At 49.5% G+C, this 22,079-nt stretch overlaps 3 protein-coding genes across 48 annotated transcripts in view; all 3 read left to right on the top strand.

Moving 5' to 3' along the window:
• The window catches only part of LOC126984846 (uncharacterized), a 262,672-nt gene that overhangs the window by 27,382 nt on the left and 213,211 nt on the right, over window positions 1-22,079 (top strand). The gene's annotated exons all lie outside the window — the stretch shown is intronic.
• Window positions 1-22,079, top strand: part of LOC126984355 (uncharacterized) — a 227,601-nt gene that overhangs the window by 82,647 nt on the left and 122,875 nt on the right. The window lies entirely within an intron of this gene.
• Window positions 9,407-10,342, top strand: LOC126984851 (uncharacterized). Its single transcript, XM_050839054.1, has one exon. The coding sequence runs from the start codon at window positions 9,407-9,409 to the stop codon at window positions 10,322-10,324; it is 918 nt and encodes a 305-aa protein (XP_050695011.1). The 3' UTR covers window positions 10,325-10,342.

Below are 22,079 nucleotides of genomic sequence, written 5' to 3'. Positions count from 1 at the left end.
ACTTCACTATCCACCACAGAGGCAAAGAAAGACCTTGGAGTGTATGTTACTAGGCTACCAGTGAAGGGATATCCAGCACACCAATACCACATGGGAAACACGCCAATATCCACCATAGAGGCAGAGAAAGGCCTAGGAGTGTATGTTACCAGGCTACCAGTGAAGGGATATCCAGCACACCAATACCACATGGGAAACACTCCACTATCCACAACAGAGGCAGAGAAAGACCTGGGATTATATGTTACCAGGCTACCAGCGAAGGGATATCCAGCACACCAATACCACATGGGAAACACTCCAATATCCACCACAGAAGTAGAGAAAGACCTGGGAGTGTATGTTACCAGGCTACCAGTGAAGGGATATCCAGCACACTGATACCACATGGGACACAGTTCACTATCCACCACAGAGGCAGAGAAAGACCTTGAAGTGTATGTTACCAGGCTACCAGTGAAGGGATATCCAGCACACCAATACCACATGGGAAACACTCCAATATCCACCACAGAGGCAGAGAAAGACCTGGGAGTGTATGTTACCAAACTACCACTGAAGGAATATCCAGCACACCAATACCACATGGGAAACACACCAATATCCACCACAGAGGCAGAGAATGACCTGGGAGTGTATGTTACCAGGCTACCAGTGAATGGATATCCAGCACACCAATACCACATGGGTAACACTCCACTATCCACCACAGAGGCAGAGAAAGACCTGGGAGTGTATGTTACCAGGCTACCAGTGAAGGGATATCCAGCACACCAATACCACATGGGAAACACGCCAATATCCACCACAGAGGCAGATAAAGACCTGGGAGTGTATGTTACCAGGCTACCAGTGAAGGGATATCCAGCACACCAATACCACATAGGAAACACTCCACTATCCACCACAGAGGCAGAGAAAGACCTGGGAGTGTATGTTACCAGGCTACCAGTGAATGGATATCCAGCACACCAATACCACATAGGAAACACTCCACTATCCACCACAGAGGCAGAGAAAGCCTTAGGAGTGTATGTTACCAGGCTACCAGTGAAGGGATATCCAGCACACCAATACCACATGAGAAACACTCCACTATCCACCACAGAGGCAGAGAAAGACCTGGGAGTGTATGTTACCAGGCTACCAGTGAATGGATATCCAACATACCAATACCACATGGGAAACACTCCACTATCCACCACAGAGGCAGAAAAAGACCTGGGATTATATGTTACCAGGCTACCAGTGAAGGGATATCCAGCACACCAATACCACATGGGAAACACTCCACTATCCACCACAGAGGCAGAGAAAGGCCTGGGAGTATAATTATGTTATCAGGCTACCAGTGAAGGCAAAATCTGTGCCAATTGCAGCGGACGGGTTAAGAAATATATATACATACAACATTTTGAAGTTTTTTTTTGTTTTTTTTATTTTTTTTACATGTGGCCTACAGCGCCGCCAGGCTAATCCATATGAGCCTGATGGTCGGCCCTAGCCCGTCATGGCGCAGGGAATTGTTTATAGTGGTGCCATTATTATTTTACGTCAGCAAATCACTCTTCTGCTAGAGGGCGCTTCCCCATGAGATACGCTTTGGTGCCTCACACCACCAGTTGCTGAGTTGTTTTCACGCTGACCAGACGTGCTGCTCCCGCTGTTCATCTACCCCGAGTCAAGAGTTGGCGGCCTTCATCCCATGGAGATGTACAACTACATGATGAAATCGAATCAACAGGTAACCTGGTACTGTATTAATTGTAAAAGAGGTGGGGCCAAACTCCACAAAGCTCTTAAAGAGTTAAGTAAAAGAAACAAGGAGGTGATTGATCGGCAGACTGTGCTTGAAAGTAAGTTTGGAGACGTAGATTATGTTAATGAGCAACGGAATACACTGAAAACTATGGAGACCAGACTGGGTACTGTAGAGGCTCAAGCACTAACTTTGGTAGAGAAAGTGGAAATAAACACTAAGGACTGTGGTAACCTGGAGGGTAGGCTAGGCAATCTCGAGACTAAGGTGGTAATAGTGGAAGACAACTTAAACAAGTGTCTTGACAAAAAAACTAGGGACAACGAATCTGGGACAAATGAACAAGGACCATCACTTCGGGATATAATGAATGAAGAAATGCAACAGTTTCAGAAAAAAATGGAGGAAAAGGAGAAAAAGTTGAGGGAAGAGGTTAAAGCAAACCAAGATAAAAAAATCAGAGAACTTAAGGATGAGGAAGCCAGGAGGAACAACATTGTAATATATGGTGCTCCGGAGAGTAAGGAGAAGGAAGGATCAAAAAGATGGGATGATGACCATCGATTCATAGTGACGTTGTTCCAGGACACAATGGAATTAGATATGAGAAGCATTGGTCCAAAGAGAATGTTTAGGATGGGCAAATTAGATGAAAATGCTGAGAGACCTAGACCTCTTCTGGTGGAGTGTGATACCTTGGTAGCCAAAAATGAAGTGTTCCAGAATACAAGAAAGCTTTCAGCTAAGGATGAGTACAAGGGCATATACCTGAAACACGATCTTACATGGACCCAGAGGAATAGATTCAAAGAGCTCGTGGATGAAGCTAAGAAAATGGAATCAGAAGATGAGTCAGGAAATTTTATATTCAGAGTGAGAGGTCCACCAGAGAAAATGGTAGTGAAAAAAATAAGGAAATTAAGGCGATTGTCAGAGCTAAAGGTAATAGAAACTTAAAGGAAAATAGGGGTATACTGAAGTTAAATAGGGGAAAACAATTCTCATGTTGGTACACTAATGCGGATATATTGACAAATAAAATGGAAGAACTACGGGTGAGGGTTGGACAAGAAGTGCATACACCAGATTTTATAATGATTAATGAAGTAAAGCCTAAGAACTTTAGATATATTGTAACAGAGGCAGAACTTAAAATAAGAGGGTACAATATATTCACTAACTTATCTTGCAATGATGGAAGAGGGATTATAATTTATATTAAAACGGGTATGACAGCAAGAGAAGTGATATTTCGGACAAACTTTCGGGAGTCACTATGGGTTGAGTTACAGCTTGAAAAAGAAGATGTGCTTCTCATAGGATGTGTCTACAGAAGTCCTATTAGTGACCAATTAAACAACGGTAATTTAAACGAACTTTAAGAAATGTCTCGGGTATAAGGCAACTCATACTCTTATTACAGGGATTTTAACTATCCTAAAATAAATTGGGACAACTGGACAACAACTGGTGAGGAACATAGTGAGGAATTCAGATTCGTGGAAACCCTCAGAGACACATATTTGTTCCAACATGTTACAGGACCTACAAGAGCGAGAGGGAGTGATTGTCCAAAACTATTGGATCTTGTCCTTTCCAATGAGGAAGGAATGGTAGAAGACATGAAGGTATCTTCCCCGCTAGGAAAAAGTGACCATAGCATCCTAGAATTTCAGTACAATGCCTACACAACTAATAGCACCACACTCCGAAAAATCTTCTTATATGACAAGGGTGATTACAATGGTATGAAAGAGGAAATAACTCAAGACTGGAAGAACTCAATTCTATCTTTGAGAGGAACTGAAGAGAAATGGTGCTTATTCAGAGACAAGCTTAAAAATCTGGAAAGTAAGTTTGTACCAGTGAAAATGTTTAAAGAGGACAATGACAGAAAGGAAAGACATACCCCTCTAGACCGTGAAACTCAAGAAGCTATAAGGAAAAAACACAGATGTTGGCAAAGATATTTGGAGACACGGGAAACGGATAAATACCAAATTTTTGCTCGCCAAAGGAATAAAGTAAAGAAACTAGTTAAAAGATCACAGAGGATCAAGGAGCAAAGAATCACCAGGGAAGTAAAATCAAATCCTAAGAAATTTTGGAGATATGTCAAAGATAAATTAAAAACGAAGACGGGAATAGGAGAATTGAGGGAAGAGGTAAGCGGGGAAACACAGTATGCCAGATCAGATATTGACAAGGCACGAGTGCTCTCGAATTCTTTGATAAAGTTTATACTGTGGAGCCTGACATAGGAGACAATCAGGACCTACAGCTTATGGACACAACAATGATCAGACAAATACCTGACAGCACAATTCACATAGATGAGGTGAGAAAACAACTACAGAAACTCAAAACTGACAAGTCCCCGGGTCCCGATTGTATCCACTCAAGAATCCTGACCGAGTTGAAAGATGAGCTGGAAGATGTAATATTGGATATTTTTAACTCGTCACTGCATGAAAGTAAATTACCAAGTGACTGGAAGACTGCCAATGTTAGCGCAATATTTAAGAAAGGTGACAAGACTGAGCCAAGTAACTATCGACCAGTAAGCCTGACTTGTGTGGTGTGTAAGATTATGGAGGCAATTGTGAGAAAGTAATGAAACATTTGATGGAGCAAAAGTTACTATCATACAAACAGTTTGGTTTTATCCCAGGACGATCCATGGTTCTACAAATGCTTCATGTGATGGATGAGTGGACAAAAATTTTAGATGAAGGAGGTGAGGTGGACGCAATTTATATGGACTTCCAGAAGGCCTTTGATAAAGTGCCTCATCAACGTCTCTTGAAGAAGTTAGCAAACTATGGGATAACAGGCAGCATATACCAATGGATATCAGGTTTTCTAAAAGAGAGAAAGCAGAGAGTTCACTTAAAGGGAGTATATTCTAAATGGAGTAAAGTAGTAAGTGGAGTTCCACAAGGCTGTGTGCTGGGACCAGTCCTTTTTGCCCTATATATTAATGACCTGCCAACGACCGTTAAATCAAGTCTTTATCTATTTGCGGATGACACAAAAGTGTACAGGAGGATCGCATCACTACAGGACCAGTGCTTACTGCAGGAAGACCTAGAACACCTCATGAAGTGGTCGGAAGATAATCTGCTGCCTTTTCATCCGGAGAAGTGCATACACCTCAAAATACACAGCAGGCATCGAGCTACAAGGGACACATCATACTATCTCGGAGGGGAAGGGCCAGATAGACAAGAGGTTAAGAAGGTTGCGAGAGAGAAAGACCTGGGAATTACTACTGACGAACTTTTGTCATTTGAAGGTCACATGTCCGAAAAAGTCAACAGAGCCAATCAGGTAATGGGGCTAATACGACGTACATTTGCTACTCTGGATGTTACTACTTTTAGATGTCTCTTCAAGTCCATGGTAAGACCTCATCTGGAATATGCACAACCTGTTTGGCCTCCCTACAAGAAGGACATCTGCACAGTTGAAAATGTTTTGAGGAGAGCCTCTAAGTTGGTACCAGGGATGAAAAATCTTTCATATGCAGATCGTCTGAAACAGCTAGATATACCAACAATGGCATACAGACGAGCAAGGGGGGATATGATTGAGGTATATAAAATCCTCAATGGAAAATATGATGAGGAGGTAACCATACATTTGGAGAGGCACACAGGACCAACACGAGGAAACAACTTGAAACTTAGTAAGACTAGATCTAGGACTCAGAAGAGGCAAATGTTTTTCAGCTCCAGAGTTGTGGACGCCTGGAATAGTCTTCCTAATGATGTCATAGAGGCAGTGAGCATAGCATCCTTTGAAAAGCGATTGGACAAGTTTTGGGCGGATCAACCAATCAAGTACAATTGGGAGGAGAAATTAATAACCACCAGTGCCCACCACCGTAGTATAAGTTTAAACAGTGACGACACAGAGGATCTGGATATAGAGGCCTAGTAGGCCTGCGTCCAGTATTTCCGTAAGGTTCCGTAAGGTAAGGTTATCCTTTTTGGAGCGGCAAGGCTTCGCCACAGCCTGTTATCCATTTAGGAGCTGGCTGCAACACCACCCGTTACCCGTGTAGGGGCGGGTGAGTGCCCATCCTGGTGCACACGTGGAGTTTACGACTCCCTGCCTGCTGGTGAGCTGCCTCGAGGACTGGTGAGTGCCCATCCGGGTGCACACGTGGAGTTTACGACTCCCTGTCTGCTGGTGAGCTGCCGCGAGGACTGGTGAGTGCCCATCCGGGTGCACACGTGGAGTTTACGACTCCCTGTCTGCTGGTGAGCTGCCTCGAGGACTGGTGAGTGCCCATCCGGGTGCACACGTGGAGTTTACGACTCCCTGCCTGCTGGTGAGCTGCCGCGAGGACTGGTGAGTGCCCATCCGGGTGCACATGTGGAGTTTACGACTCCCTGCCTGCTGGTGAGCTGCCTCGAGGACTCCACCTCACGCCGCCATGTCTGATGTCCCGAGCGGTGCCCACGGTACTCGGCTGTCGGGCACGGAGGTAACCCCTGGCCGTAGCAAGGATGTGAGGAAAGAATCCTCGCATATGGGAGGCTCATCTGCGTCCAGGAGCGGCTCTTCCCACCGGGATTGTTCTCGAAAGAGCCGACAGCATGCCCGGGATCACGTGACTGGCAGTGGAGGCGAATCTGCCCCTCCACCTAACCTCTCTCTCTGCCTTCCACCTCACGGGAGGAAGCTAATGCTCCGGATTGGAAGCTGCTGATGGACACTTTGCTTGCCTTGCGGGGCGATGTGGAGAAGTTGAAGGAGAGCAGCGGGGCTACTGGCGGGGGCGCTGATGTCGCCGCCACCCTTGACAGTGTAAACACGCCCGTGGAGGTGCCTTGTTCTGGTTCGGCCGCGGGGTTTTCTGGGTTTAAGTCGCCTGACCATCGTGTGTCTAGTGATGACGATGACTCTCAAGATGACATTGTGCCAGGTAGTGTCCTCCTGCAGTGCGCCAAGACTTACGGACCTGTGGACGATGTTTCTGTTGACATTGACAAGCAGGTCGCAGACATGGTGAACCATGTGTTCGACAACGGCTTGCGAGACGAGGAGTACAAGGAGATTTTGGATGATGACTCTGCCAGGAGGCCCGGTAACTGTCACGCTTTGGCTCCTGTAGTTTGTAACTCGCAAGTTTTGGATGCGCTGAAGGCAGATGCCAAAAAGGGGGATTTTCGCATGAAAGAGGTAAGCAAGGACATCATCAAAGCTGCCACTATTCTGACTAAGTCCCTCACAGTGCTGGATAGGATTGCCCAGGATGGCCGTCCAGATGTGGCCCATGAAGTAGGCATGCTGAATGGTGCTCTGGCATTGCTTGGTTATGCCAACCATAGGAACAATCTGGCCCGTCGCTTTGTCATCAAGCGCGAGATTAATCAGAGGTCCTCTCACCTGTGCTCCGACAAGGTGCCTATGACTAGTTTTTTGTTTGGTGATGACGTGTCCCAATCTGCCAAGAACATTGAGGACTCTGAGAAGCTGAAGAACAAGATCATTATGAAGAAACCGCTACCCACTTGGAAATTTGGTGCGGGGAAGGTCAGAGGCTCCTTCGGAAAGTTCCCTACAAAGGATTGGCATCCAGGTTCCACCCTTATGGACAGCGGACATATGGACACCGGAGTGATCACCGGCAGCCCTACTCACGGCAGGGCTCGGAGGCAAAAAACTCGCGAGGCCGGGGACGCAGCAATCCCCGGCAATAAATCAGGTGGGCCATACATTTGAAGCTGGCAGACTTCAATACTTTGTAAATGAGTGGCATACAATAACAAGTGACGCTATTATTCTGGACATTGTTGCCCATTGCCATCTTGACATTTCTGTAGCTGACATTGGTCCCTTGTTTGCTGAGGATATTGAGTATGTTTTTAGTGAAGAAGAACAGTCAATTATTTGTCAGGAAATTGTGAAACTGCTAGAGCTCAAGGTGATTAAGGAAACCCACAGACAGGAAGGGCAAATCCTTTCCCCCATTTTCTTGCGTAAGAAGAAGGATGGAGGGTTTAGATTGATCCTTAATCTGGAGAAACTTAATCAGCACATTCCTTACAAACACTTCAAGATGGAAAACTTTGAGCAAGCGATTTGGCTTATTAATAAAGATGCTTATATGGCCTCTGTCGATCTTAGACACGCATACTATTCTGTCACTATAGCGGAAGAGCAGCAAAGGTTTCTGTGCTTTAAATGGCAAGGAAAAATCTATCAGTTCACCTGTCTTCCCAATGGCGTTGCAGAAGGTCCTCGCCTTTTCACCAAATTAATGAAACCAATTTTTGCTAAACTGAGAGAAATGGGTCATATTATCACGAGTTTCATTGATGACACACTTATTTCACACAGCTCTTTCGAGGGATGTCATGAGAGTGTACGTGCCACGGTAGAACTTCTTAGTAAGATGGGTTTCTGTATCAATGCTGAGAAATCTGTCTTGGTGCCTTCTAGACGTTTGGAGTATTTGGGGAACGTCATTGATTCAGAGACGATGACTGTGACAATGCCTGAACGGAGGAAACAGAAAATCGCTCAGAGTTGCAAGGACTTACTTGATTGTGATAAAACAAAAATCAGGGATGTGGCCAAAGTAATTGGGCAGTTAGTTGCAGCCATTCCAGCAGTTGAAATGGGGAAACTGCACTATCGGAGGTTGGAATCCGCAAAGGTTTCGGCATTAAAGAAGGTTAACGGAAATTTTGACAAATGGATGATCATCACACAGGATATGAAGAGGGATCTGCAGTGGTGGTTATGTAACGTTGCAGTGGAATACAGAAGGATTTTTCGGAGAGGTACTGAAATAGATCTTTTTACTGATGCCTCAAATTTAGGTTGGGGTGGTTCTTTAAATGATCAACAAATCAATGGGAGATGGTCCTTAACGGAAGCAGTTTTCCACATCAATGTGAAGGAACTCCAAGCCATATTACTGACACTAAAGTCATTTGCACATCAGCTTCAAGGAAAACATGTTAGGGTGTTTTGTGATAACACTACAGCAGTTCACTATGTGAATGAGATGGGTGGCACGAAATCTGCAATGTGTAATGACATCTGCCTTGACATTTGAAACTGGTGTGCATTGAATGATGTCTGGATTACATGCTCCCATGTGCCTGGTAGAGCTAATCTGGTGGCTGATGCTGCGTCTCGGACATTCAATGACAGGCATGAGTGGAAATTGAATGAGGATCTTTTTAGAGACCTTTGTCAGATCTTTGGAGTCCCAAATATTGATCTCTTTGCTTCCAGACTAAATAAACAAGTGCCTCGTTTTTGCTCATGGAAACCTGATCCAGAGGCAGAACACTTTGATGCTTTTTCAATATGTTGGTCTCAATTTGAACTCATCTATGCCTTTCCTCCCTTTGCTCTGATTGCTAGATGCCTCCACAAAATATGAGCAGAGGCAGCAAGGGGATGGTTGATTGCGCCAGTGTGGCCATCCCAACGGTGGATGGGGACTCTGCTCAGGATGCTCGTTCAGGAACCGCGCCTCATACCGAGAGGGATGAACACACTGCGTCAGCCATCCACAGGGGAGGAGCACCCCATCCTGAAACATACCAGGCTAATGGCATGTCTCTTGTCAGGCAACAGCTACGAGACCGAGGCATTTCTGCGGCAGGTACAGACATTCTCATGGCCTCCTGGAAAGGTTCAACCGCGAAGCAGTACCGGCCACATATCAACAGGTGGCTCCAGTCTTGTAATAGATGGCACATCAATCCCCTTACTCCCACTGTAACTGATATTGTAAACTTTCTGTCTGACACTTTCCACAGAGGTGTGGGCTATGACTCTGTTAACACGGCGCGGGGAGCCCTATCTTCGCTGGGGATAGTTGTCGATGGTTACAGAGCAGGCAATCACCCTCTTGTCAGCAGGTTCTTAAGAGGAGTTTTCAACCTAAGGCCTTCAACACCTAGATATGCGGAGACTTGGGACGTCCAGCTGGTGCTCCATCAACTACGAACTATGAAACCATTGGGCTCTCTTTCCCTTAAGGAACTGACACTAAAACTTGCAATGCTTATGGCCCTCACACAAGCTGCCAGAGTGCAAACATTACATTTGTTACTGTTGGGAGACATCCGCATTAGACAGGATTATATTTGTGTCTGGCTGGGGGGAAATATTAAACAATGTAGGCCAAAATTCAATGTGCGGGCTGTGACCTTTAAAGCATATGCTAAGGACTGTAGGTTGTGTGTGTGTGAAACATTGAAAATGTACATTACAAGAACTGAACAATTAAGTGGCCTGGATAAGGAAACGGGAACCTTGCTTATCAGCTTCATCAAGCCACACAAACCCGTGACGAAAGACACAATTGCAAGATGGCTCAGAGAAGTGCTTCGTTTGTCGGGAGTAGACACTGAAAAGTACTCGGCTGGCAGTGTTCGTCCTGCTGCAGCGTCAAAAGCCAAGGCCATGGCTGTGCCAATCACCCACATCATGGAGAAGGCTGGCTGGTCTAAGGAGGCCACTTTTGCCAAGTATTACGATAAGGAAATTGTTCCGGAACGCGACGTTTTTCAAGAAGCTGTTCTGCAGTAGAATCTGAGCCTTGGTTGAGATGGAGGTGTCATCATTCTCGTGGCAAAGTACATGATTTGTAGACTATTTAATGTATTGGAGTTTGGGTCTTGGTTGTATTTTTTCCCTCATTCCCAACTAACTGTACCTTCTACCTGTCAAAGCACGACACCCACATGGCTTCAAAATCTCATGGGGAAGCGCCCTCTAGCAGAATAGTGATTTGCTGACGTAAAATTGATGAAGTACATGAGACTTACCGCAGGTCAGTTGAAATGTGCTTCGAATTTTGGGAAGCAAATCACTTCTGCTAGAAGGGAGCTTTCACATGCCCTCCACTCCCGCCCTACACTTTGCAGTGTCATATGGTTGAAGCACTTTCAGTGACGGGACATGGTAACTTACTTTTCATGTGGGTGATCGTACTCTTTAAAGTCTGGTGGTGTGAGGCAGCAAAGCGTATCTCATGTGAAAGCTCCCTTCTAGCAGTAGTGATTTGCTTCCCAAAATTGAAGCATATTTCAACTGACCTGCGGTAAGTCTCATGTACTTCATCAATTATTGGCTCATGCTGCCCCCCGGAGCTCATTCTTGATTCCACTTGTGCTGCAGAGCTTCTTCTAGAGTCTGGGTTGATAGGTGGTCTTCAGGACAGCATGTGGGTAGTCTTAGGCCACTCGGCGGTGACTGAAAAATCCCAGGTGGTTAGCGGCGGATTCGAACCATCATGGACAACGCACCGAATGCGAGGCCGGCACGCTAACCACTCAGCCACCGCCTCCCCTGAATGCATGCCTGCATTTTTTTATGGTAAAGGAAACAGCTGAGGGCAGTAAATGAAGCAGGAGTCACATCACGGCAGCCACTATAAATAAAATTCGCCTGTTCCGCTAATGGGCTGGGGCCGTCCAAGAGGGCCTACTGGTGCTACAGGCAGACAGGGGATAGACAGGAAGCTGATGAGAAAATAGAATTCCCAAACCAATTCTGGTGTGTGTCTGTATGCATGTGTGTGTGTGTGTGTGTGTGTGTGTGTGTGTGTGTGTGGACTAGAACAAACAAACAAAAAACATAGACCAATAGTTACATTAGGAAGACATACTCAAAAAGGAAAAAAACTTATTCATGGAAACCAACAAGGAAAGGTTAGATACTGAGGAAGGGAGGAAGAACAAAGGGGTGGAATAAGATAACATGTGCTTGTGTGCTTAGAACTGAGTGTTGGAAGATCAAGACAGGAAGGAAGGGCATGATTGCAGGCTGCTGGAAAATACAATACAATACATTACGATAGATTACAGTATGGAAAGTATGTACCTGCCTCTAATAGTACATACTGAGGATGATATGTAGCTACTTCTTCCATCCTCACAATTAATACAGGAAGGAAGGGCATGATTGCAGGCTGCTGGAAAGTACAAAAAGATACATTGCAATAGATTACAATATGGGATAATAGTGTAGCTACTTCTAATAGTATATACAGAGGATGATATGTAGCTACTTCTTCCATCCTCACAATTAATACAGGAAGGAAAGGCATGATTGCAGGCTGCTGGAAAGTACAAAAAGATACATTGCAATAGATTACATCATGGAATAATAGTGTGTAGCTATACTAATACAGAGGATAATATGTAGCTACTTCTTCCATCCACACAACGAAGGCAGCATTTCCAGACAGTAAGTAACAGCATAATCGCAAACCTCTGGAAGATACAAAGTGACACAAAGTGAAAACATAATTGGAAGCTGCTGCTCGAAATTACGAAAAGGACATTACGAGATGAAACACAACAGACCAGCGTGCTTCCTCCTTCCTCTGAATTATGGCAAAATCTCTTGGACAGGAACAGAAAAGAAAATGATAAACTGCTGGAAAAATACAAAGAACTACTGGGAAAGAAATGGACGCAAGGTGATAGATTATGTTACGAAATGGGGAAATAATACGTGAACTAACTGTCCCTTCCCCTGAATAGACACACATAAGCCAATGCCAAGGAAATAAAGACACTAGACCAGTGGCTCCCAAACTTTTCACATGATGCCCCCTATTGATTTATAAGAAATCCTCACGCCCCACATCATTTGTTACTCCTTCATGTGTGTGTGTGTGTGTGTGTGTGTGCGTGTGCGTGTGTGTTTATTTCTTGCAAAACTGCAATTTTTGGCAGATGGAATCACGCCCTCTCTTTACCTAGCTCACGCCCCCCAAGGAGGCATGCCCCCCAGATTGGGAACCACTGCACCAGACGATAGATTGTCATGAAATAGGGCAATGATATGTGGGGTTGGCAGGGCAGGTATGGGACCATCAAGGATTATTGTCAGGACAGGTGTGGGGCTGTCATGGCAGGTGTGGGGCTCTCAGGGCAGGTGTGAGGATGTCAGGGCAGGTGTCAGGATGTCAGGGCAGGTGTGAGGATGTCAGGGCAGGTACGCTATTGTCATGGCGGGTGTGGGGCTCTCAGGGCAGGTGTGAGGATGTCAGGGCAGGTGTGAGGATGTCAGGGCAGGTGTCAGGATGTCAGGGCAGGTGTGAGGATGTCAGGGCAGGTACGCTATTGTCATGGTGGGTGTGGGGCTCTCAGGGCAGGTGTGAGGATGTCAGGGCAGGTGTCAGGATGTCAGGGCAGGTGTGAGGATGTCAGGGCAGGTGTGGGGCTGTCATGGCAGGTGTGGGACTGTCAGGGCAGGTGTTGGGCTGTCACGGCAGGTGTGGGACTGTCAGGGCAGGTGTGTGGATGTCATGGCAGGTGTGTGGCTGTCAGGGCAGGTGTGAGGATGTCAGGGCAGGTGTGGGATGTCAGGGCAGGTGGGATGTCAGGGCAGGTGTGGTGTCAGGATGTCAGGGCAGGTGTGAGGATGTCAGGGCAGGTGTATTGTCATGGTGGGTGTGGGGCCATCATTGCTGGTGTGGGACTGTAAGAGCAGGTGTTGGGCCATCATGGCAGGTGTGGGACTGTCATGGCAGGTGTGGGGCCGTCATGGCAGGTGTGGGACTGTCAGGGCAGGTGTTGGGCCATCATGGCAGGTGTGGGACTGTCAGGGCAGGTGTGGGGCTGTCATAGCAGGTGTGGGACTGTCAAGACAGGTGCTGGGCCATCATGGCAGGTGTGGGACTCAGGGCAGGTGTTGGGCTGTCATGGCAGGTGTGGGACTGTCAGGGCAGGTGTTTGGCCATCATGGCTGGTGTGGGACTGTCAGAGCAGGTGTTGGGCCATCATGGCAGGTGTGGGACTGTCATGGCAGGTGTGTGGCCGTCATGGCAGGTGTGGGACTGTCAGGGCAGGTGTTGGGCTGTCACGGCAGGTGTGGGACTGTCAGGGCAGGTGTGGGACTGTCAGGGCAGGTGTTGGGCCATCATGGCAGGTGTGGGACTGTCATGGAAGGTGTTGGGCCGTCATGGCAGGTGTGGGACTGTCAGGGCAGGTGTTGGGCCATCATGGCAGGTGTGGGACAGTCAGGGCAGGTGTGGGGTTGTCATGGCAGGTGTGGGACTGTCAGGAAAGGTGTGGGACTGTCAGGGCAGGTGTTGGGCCGTCATGGCAGGTGTGGGACTGTCATGGCAGGTGTGGGGCCGTCATATCAGGTGTTGGACTGTCAGGGCAGGTGTTGGGCCATCAGGGCAGGTGTGGGACTGTCAGGGCAGGTGTGGGGCTGTCATGGCAGGTGTGGGACTGTCCAGGTGTGGGACTGTCAGCGGAGGTGTTGGGCTGTCACGGCAGGTGTGGGACCGTCAGGGCAGGTGTTGGGCCGTCAAGGCAGGTGTGGGACTGTCAGGGCAGGTGTTGGGCCGTCACGGCAGGTGTGGGATTGTCATGGCAGGTGTTGGGCCGTCATGGCAGGTGTGGGACTGTCAGGGCAGGTGTTGGACTGTCACGGCAGGTGTGGGACTGTCAGGGCAGGTGTGGGACTGTCATGGCAGGTGTTGTGCCATCATGGCAGGTGTGGGACTGCCAGGGCATTTGTGGGGCCGTCATGGCAGGTGTGGGACTGTCAGGGCAGGTGTTGGGCCATCATGGCAGGTGTGGGACAGTCAGGGCAGGTGTGGGGCTGTCAGGGCAGGTGTTGGGCCGTCATGGCAGGTGTGGGACTGTCATGGCAGGTGTGGGGCCGTCATGGCAGGTGTTGGACTGTCAGGGCAGGTGTTGGGCCATCATGGCAGGTGTGGGACTGTCAGGGCAGGTGTGGGGGTGTCATGGCAGGTGTGGGACTGTCAGGGCAGGTGTTGGGCTGTCACGGCAGGTGTGGGACTGTCAGGGCAGGTGTTGGGCCGTTAAGGCAGGTGTGTGACTGTCAGGGCAGGTGTTGGGCCGTCACGGCAGGTGTGGGACTGTCAGGGCAGGTGTTGGGCCGTCACGGCAGGTGTGGGACTGTCAGGGCAGGTGTTGCCCGTAGGGCCGTCATGGCAGGTGTGGAACTGTCTGGGCAGGTGTTGAGCCGTCATGGCAGGTGTGGGACTGTCAGGGCAGGTGTTGAGCCGTCATGGCAGGTGTGGGACTGTCAGGGCAGGTGTTGAGCCGTCATGGCAGGTGTGGGACTGTCAGGGCAGGTGCTGGGCCGTCAGGGCAGGTGTGGGGCCATCAGGGCAGCTAGGTGTGGGATCGTCAGGGCAGCAGGTGTGCGATCGTCAGGGCAAGTGTGCGATCGTCAGGGCAGGTGTGGGGACGTCAGGGCAGGTATGGGGCCATCAGAGCAGGTGTGGGGCCATCAGGGCAGGTGTGGGGCCATCAGGGCAGATTTGAGAGTCAGGGCAGGGGTGGGCTCGTCAGGGCAGGTGTGATCGTCAGGGCAGGTGTGTGGCCGTCAGGGCAGGTGTGGGCCATCAGAGCAAGTGTGGGGCCATCAGGGCAGGTGTGAGCGTCTGGGCAGGTGTGGGGCATCAGAGCAAGTGTGGGGCCATCAGGGCAGGTGTGTGATCGTCAGGGCAGGTGTGGGGCATCAGAGCAAGTGTGGGCCATCAGGGCAGGTGTGATCGTCAGGGCATCAGGGCAAGTGTGGGGCCATCAGGGCAGGTGTGCGATCGTCAGGGCAGGTGTGGGGCCATCAGGGCAGGTGTGGGGCCATCAGGGCAGGATTGGGGCTGTCAGGGAAGGTGTGGGGCTGCCAGGGCAGTCGTGTGCATGGGGCCTTCCTGTGGTCAGGGGCCGTCTGTCTTGCCCATAATTCAACCCCAACCTTACCTATGACACACACCCGTGTAATGCATTGTGCTGCCAAAACAAGTGTGTGTAATGTACGTAGGAGATGACAACCCCCAACCTTACCCTTATACACTGCACTGCCAGATTCGTGTTGCCTTACCTACCTAGACATCTTACCTAGTAGACGGGTTCCACGAGAAGGGAACCCCACAAGTGCCTACACGCCAGCAGAATACATATTTGTGTAATTACTCTTAACACTGAAACTATTGTTATGCCGGTGTCGTGCGAAATAACTTGACCGACAAATAATTAGTAACATCGGTATCTGCTCATGCGCGGCTAGAACTCGTGAGTATTTCGCACGTAGACGTGCGAAATACTTATCAACCTGCGAAATTATTATAAATAGCCCAGTTCGTACTCACACTGTTCTCTTTAGGTTTATAAAGCAACAATAAGTGTGTAGGGTAATAATAAAGTTTGTGAGATATAAATAAAAGCCTCCTCAAGCAAGATACATCATAATGAGCCTCTAAAGGTGCTACTTTGGCTTGTTATCTACGTGTCATGAATCTACTTTGGTATGCGATCTACACTTTATATTGCGATCTACGTGTCATGAATCTACTTTGGTATGCCATCTAAAAGGTTGATGGATGGTCCAGATCAATGGTTCCCAGCCTGGGGGCCATGGCCCCGGGATACTTTCTTGGGGGCCATGGAGTAATATGAAAATTATGGTTTTGATTCTTTTAAAGTCAATTTTCATGCAGTTTTTCTAATGCACTGCAGTACCTAAAGATAATTATCTCTTACATATCATTAAATTGGAATCTTTCCATATAGTGTTCTGGTCCTATAGCTATTGGCACCATTTCACAATTCATAACTAGTAATAACTGAATCTGAAAAGATGACAGACACTGAATGGGGCCATGGAGATTATTATATTGTTGTGCTGGAAGCTTCCCCCGGCGACCATAGGCCTCTAGAAGGCTCCCGGAGACACGAGCAAGGGGGTGGGGAGCAAGGCGAGCCAGGCGCCAGGCGGGAAGTGTTGCCAACTCGCATATATTTTTGCTACATGTTCTTGTATGATCTAAAATATACTGTAACATTCTAGACTGTACTGTTCTGGATATATATAGGAGAAGAGGGCGAGAGAGTCCCAGTCATAGTAAGCTAGTGGTAAGTGAAGAGTCCGAGTGAAGTGTACTACTAGGGAAGAATATTAAACTACAGAAGCTGTGCAAAGTGTTTACATATCTCCCTCCCACGGAGTCTCCTGACGGCGACACGGAACCCAAGTAATACGTCCGGCATAACACTGGTGTCAGGAGTGTAGCCATTTGTTTTTTCGCCATGGAGACTCGTTCCCAAGCTGCCCAGAGGGACGACATGTTGACTGAACTTTTGGAAGCCTTGAGACTACAGGGGGAGAAACAAGAAAGAGCACAGCAACAACAAGAAAGAACACTCCAAGAACTCAAAGAACAACAAGAAAAAGCACACCAAGAACAACAAGAAAGAGCACAGCAACAACAAGAAAGAACACTCCAAGAACTCAAAGAACAACAAGAAGGAACACTCCAAGAACTCAAAGAACAACAAGAAAGAGCACAGCAACAACAAGAAGGAACACTCCAAGAACTCAAAGAACACTTCACAGGATTACAGCTACAGCTAAAAGCAGTACAAGATGGAAGTGAGTCAGTGCGAAGAGAAATGACTGATGTGACCACGAACTTGGGACAACGCCTGATAGAAGTGGAGAAAGAACACACAAATCTTCAACAAGAGATGGAGGTGGTACGGGAGACGACACACAAAGAAATATAAGTAAGTGACAGAGTGAAGGCCCTTGAAGACTGCTTGGCTGGAAACGGACGGCCAGTGCCTGCAGGGGCTAGTTGTACCCAAGATGCTTCTCCTACGCAAGTCCGGGGTAGTTTGAGCCCTGTTTCGCCTGAGTTTATCCCCGCAAGAAGTTCCGCCAGCCCCATGAATCTGCTGGGTTCGCCTGTTAGAAAGAAGCCTCAGGAGTTTGATGGGAAGGTCTCCTGGGAGGCTTACCGCGCTCAGTTTGAGCTGTTGGCAGCTCGGAACGGATGGGATGACCAAGAGTGCGCGGTACAGCTGGCCACTAGCCTGAAAGGGGCGGCGCTGGAGGTCCTTGCTCAGCTCGACAATGCGACAAAGGGCAGCTACAGCGGGCTGGCACAGGCGCTGGAGCAACGATATGGGACCAAGCACCAGAACGAGCTCTTCAGGGTTAGGTTCAGAACCCGCAACAGGAGGCGGCGAGTCTCTTCAGGAACTCGCTCAGGACCCTGAGAGCATGGCGCACAAGGCCCAGGTGCCACCCCTGACCTGCTGACGGTTTTGCTGCGTGATCAATTCATCGATGCCCTGGACAGCCCTCAGCTGAAGATACAAGTGAACCAAGCTAAGCCAACATCAATGCAGGAAGCTCTGGCACGTGCCATGGAGTTTGAGTCCTTTGTTAGGTCTAGCTTGTCAAGCTTCAGGGACGACTCGACTTCTGGCTTTAGGGCACGAAAGGGCGCTGTCAGCGACACAGACAGGTTCAAGGAACGTGCTGGTACTGCGAGAAGGTTGGGCACAAGGAGAACGAATGCTATAAGAGGAAGAAGGAATATGAAGGTGGCGCTAAGAAGAAGCCCAGAGAAGGACCCAAGTGCTGGACCTGTGGAGAAAAGGGGCACTAGAAGAATGAGTGTCGGAAAAATGTGCCCCCAACGAGGGACCACCACTCGGGAAACTAAGAAGGACTGGTTCACGGGGGCAATAACCAGTCTGTCCTGTACATGCCCCGAAGATATCAATGTGCAGGAGAACCACCATGACGAGCTGCCAAGTGGAGGGCAAGGTTGACGGAGTGTTGTGGCCTGTGGTCGTCGACACTGGCTCGGAACGCACATTGGTGCGGTCTGACGTGGTGAGTCATCGTCGGCTTCCTAAGACGTCGCATCGACTGTGCGGAGTCACTGGACACTATGCAGAGCTCAGAGGCCCAGTGGACGTGAAGTTGGAGCTCGGAGGAAAGGAAGAGTCCCTCTCTGTGTACGTGGCTAACATGGACGACCCCTGTATCCTAGGTATGGATTATCTTGTCTCCCACAGGTGCGAGCTGGACTTTCGCGCTAAGCAGCTGACTATAGGAGGAAGGAGGGTGCCACTGACGACTGTGAACAAGGAAGACCTGCCAGTGACGGTCAAGCGCACCACCATTATCCCTGCGAGGTCGGAGATGCTGTTACCCTGTCAAATTACGGGTGCCCCCCCGGCTAGCCTGTGTGTGGTAGAGAGTGGAAGTCGATGTCCGGTAGAAAACGGGGTGATTGTAGGCAGTACTCTGGTAGACCCTGCTGCAGCGGAAGTGCCTGTCGTCGTGGCCAATGTCTCCTTCAGTCCAAAGAAAATAGAACAAGGGACCATGGTGGGGTTGTGCCAAGAGATCGACCAGGAACCGAGAACCTGTGTCTGCAGGAGAACCCTGACGAAGCCCCAGGAGGAGCTGCCCGACTACCTGCGCGACCTGTTTGACAGGAGCTCCAAGTGTCTAGAGGAGCCCCAAGTGGAACAGCTCAGGGAGCTTCTCGTGAGGAATGCAGATGTGTTTTCCACAGGACACCTGGACTTGGGGTGTACGGACCTGGTAGAGCACCACATCGACACAGGTAGCCACCGCCCAGTGAAGCAAGCTCCTCGAAGGATGCCACCAGCCCGTCGCAAGGAGATGGATGAGGTAATGGATGATCTCCGGCAACAGGGGTTAATAGAGCGGTCCAGCAGCCCGTGGGCGTGTGCTGTAGTGCTCGTCAGGAAAAGGACGGTTCCTCAGGTGCTGCGTGGACTACCGAGCCTTCAACGATCTCACCATCAAGGATTCATACCCACTCCTACGGATCGACGACACGCTCGACGCCTTGGTGGGCTCAAGTGGTTTTCAACACTGGATATGAAGTCTGGGTATCACCAAGTCAAAATGGCGGAACAGGACAAAGAAAACAGCCTTCTCCTACGGTCAAGGCCTGTGGCAGTTTAAGGTCATGCCCTTTGGCCTGTGCAACGCGCCGGCCACGTTTGAGCGGCTGATGGAGAGGGTGCTGGAGGGACTTCACTGGAAGACGGCACTCATCTACCTCGACGACGTGATTGTCTTTGGCCAGACCTTCGAGCAGGAGATGGAAAGGCTATCAGAGGTTTTCGCCCGGTTTAGAGCTGCACACCATAAGCTCAGCCCGAAGAAATGCTGTCTGTTCCAAAAGGAGGTCCAATACTTGAGACACATCCTGAGCGAGGCTGGAGTACGCACTGATCCTGAGAAGGTGGCTGCGGTAAGGGACTGGCCGACACCCACCAACGTGAAGGAGCTGCGGAGCTTCCTCGGGTTGTGCTCATACTACCGCAGGTTTGTGAAAGGCTTCGCTACGATTGCTGCACAACTGCACCTCCTGACGAAGAAGGGGCGCAAGTTTGAGTGGACAGCGGAAACTCAGGTTGCCTTTGAGAAGCTCAAGGAGGCCCTCATCAGCTCGCCCGTACTCACCTACCCAGACCCCTCTAAGCCTTTTATACTGGATTGTGATGCCAGTGATGAGGGGATTGGTGGAGTGCTATCTCAGGCATGTGCCGACATGGAACGGGTTGTGGCCTACTTCAGCAAGAAGCTCACCCCAGCCGAGAAAAACTATTGCGTGACCCGGAAAGAACTCCTGGCAGTAGTCAAGAGCCTTGACTTTCCATGCTTACCTGTACGGTGCAACTTTCACCATCCGCACGGATCACGCTGCATTGCGGTGGTTGAAGTCACTGAAAAACCCTGAGGGCCAGCTTGCTCGCTGGATAGGTAAACTAGAGCAGCATCACTACACTATTGTGCACCGATCTGGGCTAACACACGGTAACGCGGACAGCTTGAGCCGGCGCCCCTGCCAACCTGAGTGTCAACATTGCCTCCAGACGGAAAGCGTCCAGAATATGTGCCGCCGCACTACAGTGGAACAGACAGCGGAGGTGCCATGGGAAGACTTGGGAAAACTGCAGCGGGAGGACCGAGATCTGAGACCAATTATGGAGTGGCTGAGTCAGTCGTCAACGCGACCTGGGTGGGAAGTCATCTCGAGAGAAAGCCCTACCACCAAGAATTACTGGACTCAGTGGGACACTCTTCGAATAGACGACGGGGTGTTGCAGCGACGCTGGGTCTCTCATGATGGTCTTGACCACTACTGGTCCACGGTGCTACCTGTGAAGTCCCGGGAAGGCGTCTTGAAAGAAATGCACGACAGCATCACCAGCGGACACCTTGGGGTAAAGAAGATACTGAGTCGCCTGCGCCAAAGGTTCTATTGTGTTGGCATGAGGAAGGACGTGGAAGAATGGTGTCACGCGTGTGAGGTGTGCTGTGCAAAGAAGGGCCCCAAGAAGCGTCACCGTGCCCCATTGCAACTCTACCAGGTTGGAGCCCCCATGGAACGGGTGGCAGTGGATATAGCAGGAGCCTTGCCTCTGACGACGAACGGAAATAGGTACATCTGCGTTACAATGGATTACTTCACCAAGTGGCCGGAAGCCTACGCCATCCCTGACCAGGAAGCCACTACCATCGCCAAGGTTTTGGTGGAGGAGTTCTTCTGTCGTTTCGGTGTGCCTAACGAGCTCCATTCCGACCAGGGAAGGAATTTTGAGTCAACAGTCCTTGCTGAGTGCTGCAAGCTTCTGGGTATCAAGAAGACCCGGACCACCCCTCTGCACCCACAGTCAGATGGAATGGTGGAGAGGTTTAATTGGACGTTGGGCCAGGAGTTGGCCAAGCAATGCAACAATGATCAGTCTTCACGGGATCAGAAGCTGCCTGCGCTCCTCATGGCCTACAGGTCTGCCGCCCACGAGACTACGGGGTATTCACCGGCAAAGCTGATGTTTGGACGTGAGCTGCGATTGCCGGTGGACCTACTGACAGGAAGGCCTCCTGGAAAACCTTCAAGGGACGCCTCCAGTTTTGCCCGTCAACTAGAGGAACGGCTGGAAGAGGTGCACCATCAAGTCCGAGGTGCCTTGAAGTTCTCCGGGAGGCCATGTAGCGCGATTACAATATGAGGGCAAGCCACGTTAACTTCAAGGAAGGAGACCAAGTCTGGCTTTACAACCCGCAGAGGAAGAAAGGACAGTCTCCGAAGTTACAGAGCCCCTGGGAAGGCCCTTACACTGTGCTAGAACGCCTCTCCGACGTGACTTACCGATTCCGGAGAACGGAAAAGACCAAGCCGAAAGTTGTCCACGTCAACCGCCTATGGAGGTACCACGGTCCGGGAAACTACACCTGGAACAACTACAGACACCCAGCAGCCGACGAAAACGCAAGGGACGTCCAGGACCGAGAGGAGGTCGACGACGACCTAAGCCTTCTGGACCTTTCAGCCGAGGGAGATAACCTCCCGGCTTCGGCAGATGTTCCAGGGACACCCCAAGAAGCGGACGACGACGAGGCGCACCAGGAGACAGACGCGCAGGAGGCACCGAGCAGAAGACAGAGACAACGCAGGCGTCCACAGCGATACGACGATTATTATGTTTTTGATTAATTCTCTTACGTT

This window comes from Eriocheir sinensis, chromosome 57, assembly GCF_024679095.1.
Source record: "Eriocheir sinensis breed Jianghai 21 chromosome 57, ASM2467909v1, whole genome shotgun sequence".
Lineage (NCBI taxonomy): Eukaryota > Metazoa > Arthropoda > Malacostraca > Decapoda > Varunidae > Eriocheir > Eriocheir sinensis.
Note: the sequence above shows the minus strand (reverse complement) of the source record. Positions and strands in the feature narration are given on the sequence as shown.